Source organism: Ammodytes marinus (assembly GCF_949987685.1).
Source record: "Ammodytes marinus genome assembly, chromosome: 25".
NCBI lineage: Eukaryota > Metazoa > Chordata > Actinopteri > Uranoscopiformes > Ammodytidae > Ammodytes > Ammodytes marinus.
In genome coordinates this window covers 2,779,581-2,792,080 of record NC_137229.1, presented here as the reverse complement: position 1 = coordinate 2,792,080, position 12,500 = coordinate 2,779,581, and the positions used below count along the sequence as shown (strand labels likewise).

Here is a 12,500-nt window from a genome sequence, read left to right as displayed (position 1 = left end):
ACCAGACCATCGTACTGCATTTAGCCTGGTCCAACCAGAAGGTCTGGAACTGTGGTATTGGCAAAAGTTCACTCACTACCAAGTCAGAAAGTTCCGAGTATAAAGGAACGCAGCATTCAACTGAAACTGGAGCGCGACTTCGACGTCATCGTTCTCAGCCACTCGCTCTGTTCGCTGATTGGACCGGTTAAAGAGAGAACCTGCGAATACACCGCAGACCCAGACGGACTACTGAAGGGAAAATGAAAATTGAGCGGAAGTAAGAAGGCGGGCGGTGCCAGGCTATGTCTGTACTATGTGCACTGAAAAAAATCAAGTGCTGATACACAGCCTAGGCTCTGTAAACTGGTTAGTTGCTACTGTGCCCCCTTTGTTTACCTACACTTTTACAGAGCCTAGGCTGTGTATTAACACCAGTCATTTTCCGCGCGCGCACAAACACACACACACACACACACAGTTGATCATGAGATATTCACTGATTTGACAAAGTGATTCTCACCACAAGCGTTCTCCAGAATCACTGACCTTTTATTTAAGAAGTAAAACGGTCATTGCAACATATTAAAGATGGACTCAGCTATTCTCATCGATGGTTTTCAGAATCACTTCCCAAAATCAGTTCTTCTTTACAATTGCGGCCAGGATGTTTTATTGTCATATGCAACAGTTACAGAGCAGTCGCTGGCTAGTCTAGGGCTCCTTCATCACAGCGCAATTTAATTTGGGGGCGACTGTGGCTCAGGTGGTAGAGCGGGTCGGCCGATGATCAAAGGGTTGGAGGTTCGATCCCCGCCCTGCCACCTGTGTCACGGTTGTTGTGTCCTTGGGCAAGACACTTCACCCACCTTGCCTCGTGTGAATGTCGATAGTTAGCCTGCTGCTATCGGTGTGTGAATGTGTCTGTGAATGGTAACGTGGGAAAGGAAAACAGGTCTCCCTTGAAAAAGAGTCTCCGGTCTCAATGGGATTTACCTGTAGAAATAAAGGTTAACAAAAAAAAAAAAAAGTACCAAACAAGTTACCAAAGCCACTAAAATGAAGAACATTAATCCATATTCTCATTGACTACCATGTTGAGTTGTTCTCTAAAGTCCTCTTCACATGATCAGTGCTGGCTGTCCCATTGCTTTACTATGGAGAATGCATATGCAGAGAGCTGATATAAGGAGGGAAAAAAGCCCGACTATTCCATAATGTTTGTATCATCTGATTGGGCAAACCCTCTTTCTTTCAGTCTTACGAATTTCTTCTGATTCTATTTTTTGTATTAACGAGTAATGAAGATTCTCAGGCGGAAATGAGTGAAAGTGAAAGTTCACAGAAAAATAAAAACAACGAGGTAAAGATCCGAAGCATGACCATTCCACTAACGTACAGTAAGGTTTGTACTTTGCCTGCTACATAATATAAAAATACTAAACTTCCAGTCCATTATTATACTATCTATGGTCCAAACTCAAGACCCATCTCCTCTGCCTACCCCTAGTTCACCCACCAACCCAACTCTACATCTTCTTTTTGTTTGTTTATTGTTTTTTTTTAAATTATTATTTTTTCCCTTAGAAAGGGTCTCATATATGTCCATATTTCTGCATATTTTGGACCAAGGCCTAGTGCCGCCATCTTGGAAGTGTCATAGTTGGAATGTCATCAGGTGCATTGTTTAAAATTTAGAATTGTTCTTGTCCTTGAAGGCCACTGTAGCTTCTGTTATTATTCTAAAGGGGTGGGGTTACCCAGGGAGCGTTGCATTCTAGAACTTTGTAGAACTTTCTTGATGATGTCATATTACACACTGCACCTTTAAGAGAAAGTTGAGTTCTTCTATTAAGATCATTAATAAATAACATCATAAAACAGATCATAAACATTTTGTTAAAAACTGAGGGTTAAAAACTTTGCAGTGCGCATGCGTACTTCTGTGTGTTTGGTGGTTGTGTCACGTGACCTTCTTATCACGTGAACAGCAGGTCATGTGATTTACTGTCAGTGTTTATCGGTTACAGTCTCCGCTCGTGTTACATGGGGACAGAATCTCAGGTGGACAGACGAGGTGAGTGTGTGTGTGTGTGTGTGTGTGTGTGTGTGTGTGTGTGTGTGTGTGTGTTATTCTGAATTCACTCTTCATCTGTCTCGTGCTAAAACCAAGCTTTATTAGACAGTACAGAGTTGAAATGGGGAGACAGAGAGAGAGAGAGAGAGAGAGAGAGGGGGGGATGACCTGCAGTAAAGGTCCACGGGTCGGATTTGAACTTGCGACCACTGCAACGTAGACCGGAGCCAATATGGTACACGCTCTATCCACTACACCACCGGAGCGGCCCTAAAACCAACTTTTACATTTTAAAATCATGTTTACGCACTTTAAATGATCTGTGGTTTCACTTCCGGACTGTGTACAACACTGTGTCCTGTGTAACACGTTTCCTAACAGAAAATCAATTAATGAATTCGTTACTGGGTCCAAACTGCATTCAAAAGCTCCCAGCCCCTGTTTAAGCAACTGAGTTCAGTCAATGAATGGGCTAGCCGCTTTATAATGGTCTGAGTATGAATGCCCCAAGTTACGTCACTATATTTAGCTGTCCCATTTAACCTTAAAGGAATACTTCACCCATACGGAACCGGCGTTCTATCATTATAAAATCACTATTACAATATAATGAATGAGGTTTTTCTTCCCTCAGTCTTCCCTCAGTCTTCCCTTGGCACAGCTGTCCTGTTAATCCTAACCCTTGCTGTGATGTCACAAGAAGGAAACTGTAGGGTTAGACAGTGAGACCATAAAACACTCTATCTGCCTTTTCTCAGGCTAGGATGATCCGATTTAATTTTTTTTGCACATTTATACTTCATAGGATCTCAGAATTCAACACGCCTTCATATTCCCACCGGTGAAGTAGAGCTTTAATAATCACGGCGCATTTATTCAGTCTGATAGAAGCACGTGAAACCAACTGCTGCATTTCCTCTTTCTGACATTTGATTCAAAAATCACGAAATTAAACATTTATTTTTGGGTGAAAAGCGTTAAAAAAACCACACCTGTACCTGACGCACGTTATGAACCTGGACATGATATAATAGCCTAATAACAGGGTGTGTGTGTGTGTGTGTGTGTGTGTGTGTGTGTGTGTGTGTGTGTGTGTGTGTGTGTGTGTGTGTGTGTGTGTGTGTGTGTGTGTGTGTGTGTGTGTGTGTGTGTGTGTGTGTGTGTGTGTGTGTGTGTGTGTGTGTGTGTGTGTGTCTCTGTGTGTGTGTGTGTGTGTGTGTGTGTGTGTGTGTGTGTGTGTGTGTGTGTGTGTGTGTGTGTGTGTGTGTGTGTGTGGCGCCCCCTGCTGAGTGCCTAAAGAAAATAAAAACTTACTTCCTAAACTCTCTTCTTCATTCTTCCTCAGCTGTCAATCTGAATCAAATGCAAAGTGCAGACTTGATAAACTGTAGTGTGTGTGTGTGTGTGTGTGTGTGTGTGTGTGTGTGTGTGTGTGTGTGTGTGTGTGTGTGTGTGTGTGTGTGTGTGTGTGTGTGTGTCCGGCCTGTACAGACTTGTATGGAAACCACACCCCCAAAAAAAAAAAACATTTAGCAAATCCGAGTACAAAGCAACCCAGTCTGTGTTGCGGTGGTTCTCTCATTCACTGTTATTCAAAATGGGAGAAATCAAAGTCATCTTTTGGAGTTTAGAATTGACAGCTGTAGATTATATATTTTACGAGCGAGGGGACTGGACACGTGACTCTTTGAAATGATGGGTTCCCCAAAACAATGTATTGTTTCATTTTCAATGTCTTTGTTGTTGAAATAATGTCTGGAGAACATTTATGGATATGAGAAGTAGCTGAGAACTATGGCTGCACCATGTGACCACCTCTCCAATTAAGGGAACTTCAATATTGTCCTAAAATTAAAGTTTATATTAGTCTGTTGGGGCAGTGAGAATACACAAGGGGGGGGGGGGCCAGTGAGAATACACAAGGAGGGGGCCAGTAAAACGTGTAGTGAGAAAGTGAGATCATAAGGCTGTAATAATCAAGCAGAGAGTGTTTAATAATCAAGCAAAGAGTATTCAATCAAATATGGAGGTCCATTCGACCCAGGAAGCCCCGTGGTGACTTTCTGAGCAGAAAGGCCCCGATCAGATGGCAAGTCACATCTTAAATACAAGTCAGATCAGCATAGCAAGAATGCTGTGTGTTTCAATTGGCAGTCAGGTGAGGGGGTGGGGGAGGGCTCAGAGACTGACTGTTTACTGTTGCAGAGGGGGGGGGGTATCCAGGGGGGGGGGGGGGGGGGTTGGGGAGGTACAGTCTGAGGACTCTTCAACACACATTTGAGGATTTTAACCTTAGACATACAGGAGTAATACAGGATAAATACAATGTTTCCTATTACATTAAGCATTCCAACATTCACTATCTGCCACAAACACTAATATACTGGCCAACAGAGCTACTGGGAGAGACTGTTAATATACTGGCCAACAGGGCTACTGGGAGAGACTGTTAATATACTGGCCAACAGGGCTAGTGGGAGAGACTGTTAATATACTGGCCAACAGGGCTACTGGGAGAGACTGTTAATATACTGGCCAACAGGGCTACTGGGAGAGACTGTTAATATACTGGCCAACAGAGCTAGTGGGGAGAGACTGTTAATATACTGGCCAACAGGGCTACTGGGAGAGACTGTTAATATACTGGCCAACAGGGCTACTGGGAGAGACTGTTAATATACTGGCCAACAGGGCTACTGGGAGAGACTGTTAATATACTGGCCAACAGGGCTACTGGGAGAGACTGTTAATATACTGGCCAACAGGGCTACTGGGAGAGACTGTTAATATACTGGCCAACAGGGCTAGTGGGAGAGACTGTTACGTTGAACCCTGACTGTGTAAATGTCTGAGTGATGGTGTGTGAGTAAATATTGTTGTTTGTGTCACCTCCTATCCTGTCCCAGATCGATGGCGGCCATGTTGTGTCTGGTTTCCTTCCTGGTTTACTTCCTGGTTGTAGCTGACTCCGCCCCCTCAGGTGATGAGGTCACTTACCTGCCGGGTCTGAGCAAGCAGCCGAGCTTCAGACACTTCTCTGGTTACCTGAGCATAGCGGACGGAAAACACCTGCACTACTGGTACTGTCTGTCTGTCTGTCTGTCTGTCTGTCTGTCTGTCTGTCTGTCTGTCTGTCTGTCTGTCTGCACCTCTGTCTGTCTGTCTGTCTCTCTGTCTGTCTGTCTGTCTGTCTGTCTGTCTGTCTGTCTGTCTGTCTGTCTGTATTAACCTGTCTCTCTCTCATCAGGTTCGTAGAGTCCCAGCGTTCCCCCTCCTCTGACCCTGTCTGTCTGTATTAACCTGTCTCTCTCTCTCCCCCTGTCTGTCTGTATTAACCTGTCTGTCTGTATTAACCTGTCTTACTGGTTGTTATAATGTGTCTCATCAGGTTCGTAGAGTCCCAGCGTTCCCCCTCCTCTGACCCTGTGGTTCTGTGGTTGAATGGAGGACCAGGCTGTAGCTCATTGGACGGTCTGCTGACGGAACACGGCCCCTTCCTGGTAGGTCACCTGACTAGCCCCTGACTCCTCCCACCTGTGTGTGTGTGTGTCTGTGTGTGTGTGTGTGTGTGTGTGTGTGTGTGTGTGTGTGTGTGTGTGTGTGTGTGTGTGTGTGTGTGTCCTGGTACGTGATGTGTAACTCCTCCCAGTCACATGATGTCATTCTGATGTCACCTATTCACCTTATTTTTTATTTTATTTAGCCTTAATTCTTCCAGATAAAACATTAAGAACAGTTTAATTACACTATTGACCTGGTCCCAGAGGCCCCACCCCACCAGGGTCCAACAGGCCCCACCCCACCAGGGTCCAACAGGCCCCACCCCACCAGGGTCCAACAGGCCCCACCAGGGTCCAACAGGCCCCACCAGGGATAAAGGACAAAAAATTAAAATCCACAAGCGTGACTCACTTAGGCTAATATACAACAGATAAACAAATGTATTTTATTTTTATTTTTTGGGGCATTTTCAAGCTTTATTAGACAGTACAGAGTTGAAATGGGGAGGGAGAGAGAGAGAGAGAGGGGGGGGGGGGGGATGACCTGCAGTAAAGGTCCACGGGTCGGATTTGAACCCGCGACCACTGCAACGAAGGCCGGAGCCAATATGGTACACGCTCTATCCACTACACCACCGGAGCCAATATGGTACACGCTCTATCCACTACACCACCAGAGCGGCCCCAACAACAAATGTCTTTTGTTTCAGATTCAAGACGATGGCGTGACGCTGGAATACAACCCGTACTCCTGGAACAAGGTCAGTTTACTTTATCTATTGGTTCAGTTCAGGGACATTCACAGTAATCAACAGTCAACATGTGAGTGAGCCAGAGTTAGCATAAGAGGCTAGTTTATATCCGTTGTCCCCGGCCAGATATTCAAAAGGCAAACCTAAAATTACAGAAATAAAATGCACGCATACACAAAGATTAAAAAACAACATAGTCGACTCAGAACATACAGTAACACAGAGTTCGCCTGCTCAGGGCTTTGGGGACTTGGTTAATTGAATTGAATTGAAAACCTTTATTTATACAAACTCGAAAGGCATTGAGGTTCCCCTCATTTACAACGCCGACGAGCGCACAACAAACACAACAAACACAATAACAACAGAGTGACAGAATAAAACAGAGAAACACAAAATCCTAGCAAGATAAAAAAGATCAAAAGAAATAAAGAATTACAATAAAAGAGCTTAAAAAATTAATTCAGTTAAAACAATTGCAGTGGTGATGGTGAAAATCAGAAATCATAGATTTAAAAGAAGAAAAAGTGGGGAGAATGGTCATATTGAATATTTTAATGTTTCCCTTTGTTTGTTTATATGTATTTTTTCTTTGACTTGTATATTTATTTTCTGTTTTCCTAATTCTTTTGCCCATTTAGATGTGTTGGTTAGTGGTCACATGGTTAATGTGTGTGAATGATATTTTTTCTTTATATTTATTTGGTCTGTTCTTGATCTATTGGTAAGTGTAGAGAAAGTGTTCAGTGTTGTTGTAGGGTAAGGAGGAAAAGAGGGTTGTGTGAGCATACTTATACCATAGTCTGTGTGAATCCTCTATTCTGATTGGCTGGAGAACATTCCATAGGTGTGGATTAACCCCTGATGTATGGACACCTGTTTACATTCTGTCCACTTTAATGCGTCGCCGGCTCGCCGCTGATTAAACTGTGTTGATAAGGGATTTATAAAGCCTAAAACATCCTGCCGTGCAATAGCCTCTGGACACCACAGGATGGCGCTCGTAACACAAGAGCTGTAGTAACGATAGTAGTACAATAAAGTGGCTAAACTTAATATCCTCTGGCTAAACCTCAATGGTTATAATAATAAATATGGTAGTATTAATGGACTTCGTGAAGGCAACGCTGTGTCCATTAATTCCTGACAGATGGCCACCTGGTCGGGCATTAACCCTTACATATTGTTCTTTAGATCAGGGGGAGAGAGGGTTGTGTATGTTTTTAGAATGCTCTCATCTGTAATTGTCAAACCCTTCTTGAAAATCAATTGAAGCTGGGCTGGAGGATTTGGGGAGAAAATAGCAGTTGGGATAGAGATTTGAATCCAAATACCTCAACCGCTCCACTTGTTCTCTTTGGTCCCTCCCCTATGGTCCCTCCCTGACACGCTCTACACCAACAAAGTCGTGCCAAAGTGAATGGACAGTCCCAACAGCCAATAAGAACAGAGAATCGGAGCCTCGTTCTGATTGGTCAAAGTGTACCGCTCATGTTAATTTTGACCAATCAGAAATCATATACCCCAGCTTTAACGAATGTATATGTAAAATAATGAGGTAATCCTGTCCCCTGATTGGTCCCCTTGTCGCCGGGCAGATTTCTAACGTTCTGTACCTGGAGTCTCCGGTGGGCGTCGGCTTCTCATATTCAGACGATCAGAACTACATCACCAACGACACGGAGGTGAGTGGATCCAGACAGACAGGCAGACAGACAGACAGACAGACAGACAGACAGACAGACAGGCAGACAGACAGACAGACAGACAGACAGACAGACAGACAGACAGACAGACAGACAGACAGACAGACAGACAGACAGACAGACAGACAGACAGACAGAGAGACAGACAGACAGAGAGACAGACAGACAGACAGACAGACAGACAGAGAGACAGACAGAGAGACAGACAGACGGACAGACATTCTCCCGATTGGCCGTTAATCCATATGATCAATGTAAACAATTACCAGGATAAATTGGTGAATACATTTTTTAATTTTTTTATTTTCTAGTATGAATGAAACAATGTTTAAGGAAACTAAATGGATTCTATATAAATTGACCTTGGGAAAAACGAATGTGTGTGTGTGTCTCTCTCTCCTGTCCCCCCTCCCCCCCCAGGTGTCTATGAATAACTACCTGTCTCTCCCCCCAGGTGTCTATGAATAACTACCTGTCTCTCCCCCCCCAGGTGTCTATGAATAACTACCTGTCTCTCTCCCCCCCCAGGTGTCTATGAATAACTACCTGTCTCTCTCTCCCCCCCAGGTGTCTATGAATAACTACCTGTCTCTCTCTCCCCAGGTGTCTATGAATAACTACCTGTCTGTCTCTCTCCCCCCCCAGGTGTCTATGAATAACTACCTGTCTCTCTCTCCCCAGGTGTCTATGAATAACTACCTGTCTCTCTCTCCCCCCCAGGTGTCTATGAATAACTACCTGTCTCTCTCTCCCCCCCCCCCAGGTGTCTATGAATAACTACCTGTCTCTCCCCCCAGGTGTCTATGAATAACTACCTGTCTCTCCCCCCCCAGGTGTCTATGAATAACTACCTGTCTCTCCCCCCCCAGGTGTCTATGAATAACTACCTGTCTGTCTCTCTCCCCCCCCAGGTGTCTATGAATAACTACCTGTCTCTCTCCCCCCCCCCAGGTGTCTATGAATAACTACCTGTCTCTCTCCCCCCCCAGGTGTCTATGAATAACTACCTGTCTCTCCCTCCCCCCAGGTGTCTATGAATAACTACCTCTCTCTCCCCCCCAGGTGTCTATGAATAACTACCTGTCTCTCTCCCCCCCCTCCCTGTCTCTCTCTCCCCCCCCCCCAGGTGTCCATGAATAACTACCTGTCTGTCTCTCTCCTGTCTCTCTCTCTGCCCCCCCCCCCCCAGGTGTCTATGAATAACTACCTGTCTGTCTCTCTCCTGTCTCTCTCCCCCCCCCCCCAGGTGTCCATGAATAACTACCTGTCTGTCTCTCTCCCCCCCCCCCCAGGTGTCTATGAATAACTACCTGTCTGTCTCTCTCCCCCCCCCCCCCAGGTGTCTATGAATAACTACCTGTCTCTCTCCCCCCAGGTGTCTATGAATAACTACCTGTCTCTCTCCCCCCAGGTTTCCATGAATAACTACCTGTCTCTCTCCCCCAGGTGTCTATGAATAACTACCTGTCTCTCTCCCCCCCTCCCTGTCTCTCTCCCCCCCAGGTGTCTATGAATAACTACCTGTCTCTCTCCCCCCCTCCCTGTCTCTCTCTGCCCCCCCCCCAGGTGTCCATGAATAACTACCTGTCTGTCTCTCTCCTGTCTGTCTCTCTCCCCCCCCCCCCAGGTGTCTATGAATAACTACCTGTCTGTCTCTCTCCTGTCTCTCTCCCCCACCCCCCCCCCCCCCAGGTGTCTATGAATAACTACCTGTCTCTCCCCCCCCAGGTGTCTATGAATAACTACCTGTCTCTCTCCCCCCCTCCCTGTCTCTCTCTGCCCCCCCCCCAGGTGTCCATGAATAACTACCTGTCTGTCTCTCTCCTGTCTGTCTCTCCCCCCCCCCCCCAGGTGTCTATGAATAACTACCTGTCTGTCTCTCTCCTGTCTCTCTCCCCCACCCCCCCCCCCAGGTGTCTATGAATAACTACCTGTCTCTCTCCCCCCAGGTGTCTATGAATAACTACCTGTCTGTCTCTCCCCCCCCCCCCCCAGGTGTCTATGAATAACTACCTGTCTGTCTCTCTCCCCCCCCCCCCCCCCCCCCAGGTGTCTATGAATAACTACCTGTCTGTCTCTCCCCCCCCCCCCAGGTGTCTATGAATAACTACCTGTCTGTCTCTCTCCCCCCCCCCCCCCCCCCCCAGGTGTCTATGAATAACTACCTGGCCCTGAAGCAGTTCTTCCAGCTGTACCCAGAGTTCAGTGGGAACCAGCTCTTCCTGACAGGAGAGAGCTATGGAGGAATCTACATCCCCACGCTGGCAGAGAGGGTCATGGAGGACGCACAGCTAAACCTGCAGGTACTCACTTTTGTTGCCAGCAGTTTAGACATTAATGGCTGTGTGTCGAGTTATTTTGAGGGGACAGTAAATTTACACTGTTATACAAGCTGTACACTGACTACTTAACATTGTATCAAAGTGTCATTTCTTCACTCAGTGCGTTTCCATGCAGACTCATAATCGGGTAACTAAACGAATAAGACCTCAACAGGACTTTTAAACTGCATGTAAACACCTTTATCCGATCTACTTCGCACACAAATCGGCACAATAACGGACAAGAGAAGTCGGATAAGAACACCTAGATAATTCGTTCATTGTCGGCTTTCTCTCTGCATGTATACAGGGATCGGATATCGCATATCGGACTTCTCGTTCTGTGCTTGTGTGCCTGCGCGTGATAGGCTACACCATGGGTTATTGACGGAAGAGAAGCGGACGTGGCTCTAAAACCACTTGTTGAAAGCATGGTTGAAAGGGCTACAGCGCCACCTAGCATAGTGGAGACAGCCATGCATCGGACATTTATCCGATTTCTGAAAGGCCATGTATACTCAGACAAGTGACACGGTCCGTTCGAGTGTCTTGTTCGATATATGTGATAATCCAATCTAGTTGTGCCATGGAAAGATATAATGAAATATTTGAAGAAATGTGAGGGGTGTACTCACTATTGTGAGATACTGTACATGTTGCTAACCTAATCATCCACCCTCTGTTCTGTCTCTCTCCCTGTCTCTCTCTCCCCCCCTCCGTCTCTGTCTCTCTCCCTGTCTCTCTCCCCCCCCTCCCTGTCTGTCTCTCTCCCTCCCTGTCTGTCTCTCTCCCTGTCTCTCTCTCCCCCCCTCCGTCTCTGTCTCTCTCCCTGTCTCTCTCCCCCCCCTCCCTGTCTGTCTCTCTCCCTCCCTGTCTGTCTCTCTCCCTGTCTGTCTCTCTCTCCCCCCCTCCGTCTCTGTCTCTCTCCCTGTCTCTCTCCCCCCCTCCCTCCCTGTCTCTCTCCCTCCCTGTCTGTCTCTCTCCCTGTCTGTCTCTCTCCCCCCCCTCTGTTCTGTCTCTCTCCCTGTCTGTCTCTCCCCCCCTCCGTCTCTGTCTCTCTCCCCCCCCCTCCGTCTCTGTCTCTCTCCCTGTCTGTCTCTCTCTCTCCCCCCCTCCGTCTCTGTCTCTCTCCCTGTCTCTCTCTCTCCCCCCCTCCGTCTCTGTCTCTCTCCCTGTCTTTCTCTCTCCCCCCCTCCGTCTCTCTCTCCCTGTCTGTCTCTCCCCCCCCCCTCCGTCTCTGTCTCTCTCCCTGTCTGTCTCTCTCCCCCCTCCGTCTCTGTCTCTCTCCCTGTCTGTCTCTCTCCCCCCCCTCCGTCTCTGTCTCTCTCCCTCCCTGTCTGTCTCTCTCCCTGTCTGTCTCCCTGTCTGTCTGTCTCCCTCCCTGTCTGTCTCTCTCTCTCCTCTCTCTCTCCCCCCCTGCGTCTCTGTCTCTCTCCCTGTCTGTCTCTCTCCCTGTCTCTCTCCCCCCTCCGTCTCTGTCTCTCTCCCTCCCTGTCTCTCCCCCCCTCTGTTTTGTCTCTCTCCCTGTCTCTCTCCCCCCCCTCCGTCTCTGTCTCTCTCCCTGTCTGTCTCTCTCCCCCCTCCCTGTCTGTCTCTCTCCCCCCTCCCTGTCTGTCTCTCTCCCCCCCCTCTGTTCTGTCTCTCTCCCTGTCTGTCTCTCCCCCCCTCCGTCTCTGTCTCTCTCCCTCCCCTCCGTCTCTGTCTCTCTGTCTCTCTCCCTGTCTCTCTCCCTCCCCTCCCTGTCTGTCTCTCTCCCTCCCTGTCTGTCTCTCTCCCTGTCTGTCTCTCCCCCCCTCCGTCTCTGTCTCTCTCCCTGTCTCTCTCCCCCCCCTCCGTCTCTGTCTCTCTCCCTCCCTGTCTCTCCCCCCTCTGTTTTGTCTCTCTCCCTGTCTCTCTCCCCCCCCTCCGTCTCTGTCTCTCTCCCTGTCTGTCTCTCTCCCCCCCCTCCGTCTCTGTCTCTCTCCCTGTCTGTCTCTCCCCTCCCCTCCGTCTCTGTCTCTCTCCCTGTCTGTCTCTCTCCCCCCCCCCCCTCTCTCTCAGGGCATAGCGGTGGGTAACGGCATGGCCAGCTACGAGCTAAACGATAACTCTCTGGTCTACTTTGCGTATTACCACGGGCTGCTGGGGGAGAGGCTGTGGACGCAGCTGCAGGCCGCATGCTGCAA

The 12,500-nt window shown here is 47.7% G+C and overlaps 2 protein-coding genes across 2 annotated transcripts in view; one reads left to right on the top strand and one right to left on the bottom strand.

The window, feature by feature from the left end:
* LOC307270211 (NACHT, LRR and PYD domains-containing protein 3-like) overlaps positions 1-12,500 on the bottom strand; it is a 307,417-nt gene that overhangs the window by 185,547 nt on the left and 109,370 nt on the right. The window lies entirely within an intron of this gene.
* Positions 1,941-12,500, top strand: part of ctsa (cathepsin A) — a gene marked incomplete at its 3' end in the record, with an annotated part of 12,425 nt that continues 1,865 nt past the window's right edge. The window contains exons 1-7 of the mRNA XM_080053297.1: positions 1,941-2,056; positions 4,963-5,136; positions 5,445-5,556; positions 6,267-6,317; positions 7,907-7,993; positions 10,162-10,317; positions 12,376-12,496. Of these exons, the coding sequence (XP_079909423.1) occupies positions 4,967-5,136; positions 5,445-5,556; positions 6,267-6,317; positions 7,907-7,993; positions 10,162-10,317; positions 12,376-12,496 (697 nt within the window). The 5' untranslated portion in view covers positions 1,941-2,056; positions 4,963-4,966. The remainder of the gene's footprint in view (positions 2,057-4,962; positions 5,137-5,444; positions 5,557-6,266; positions 6,318-7,906; positions 7,994-10,161; positions 10,318-12,375; positions 12,497-12,500) is intronic.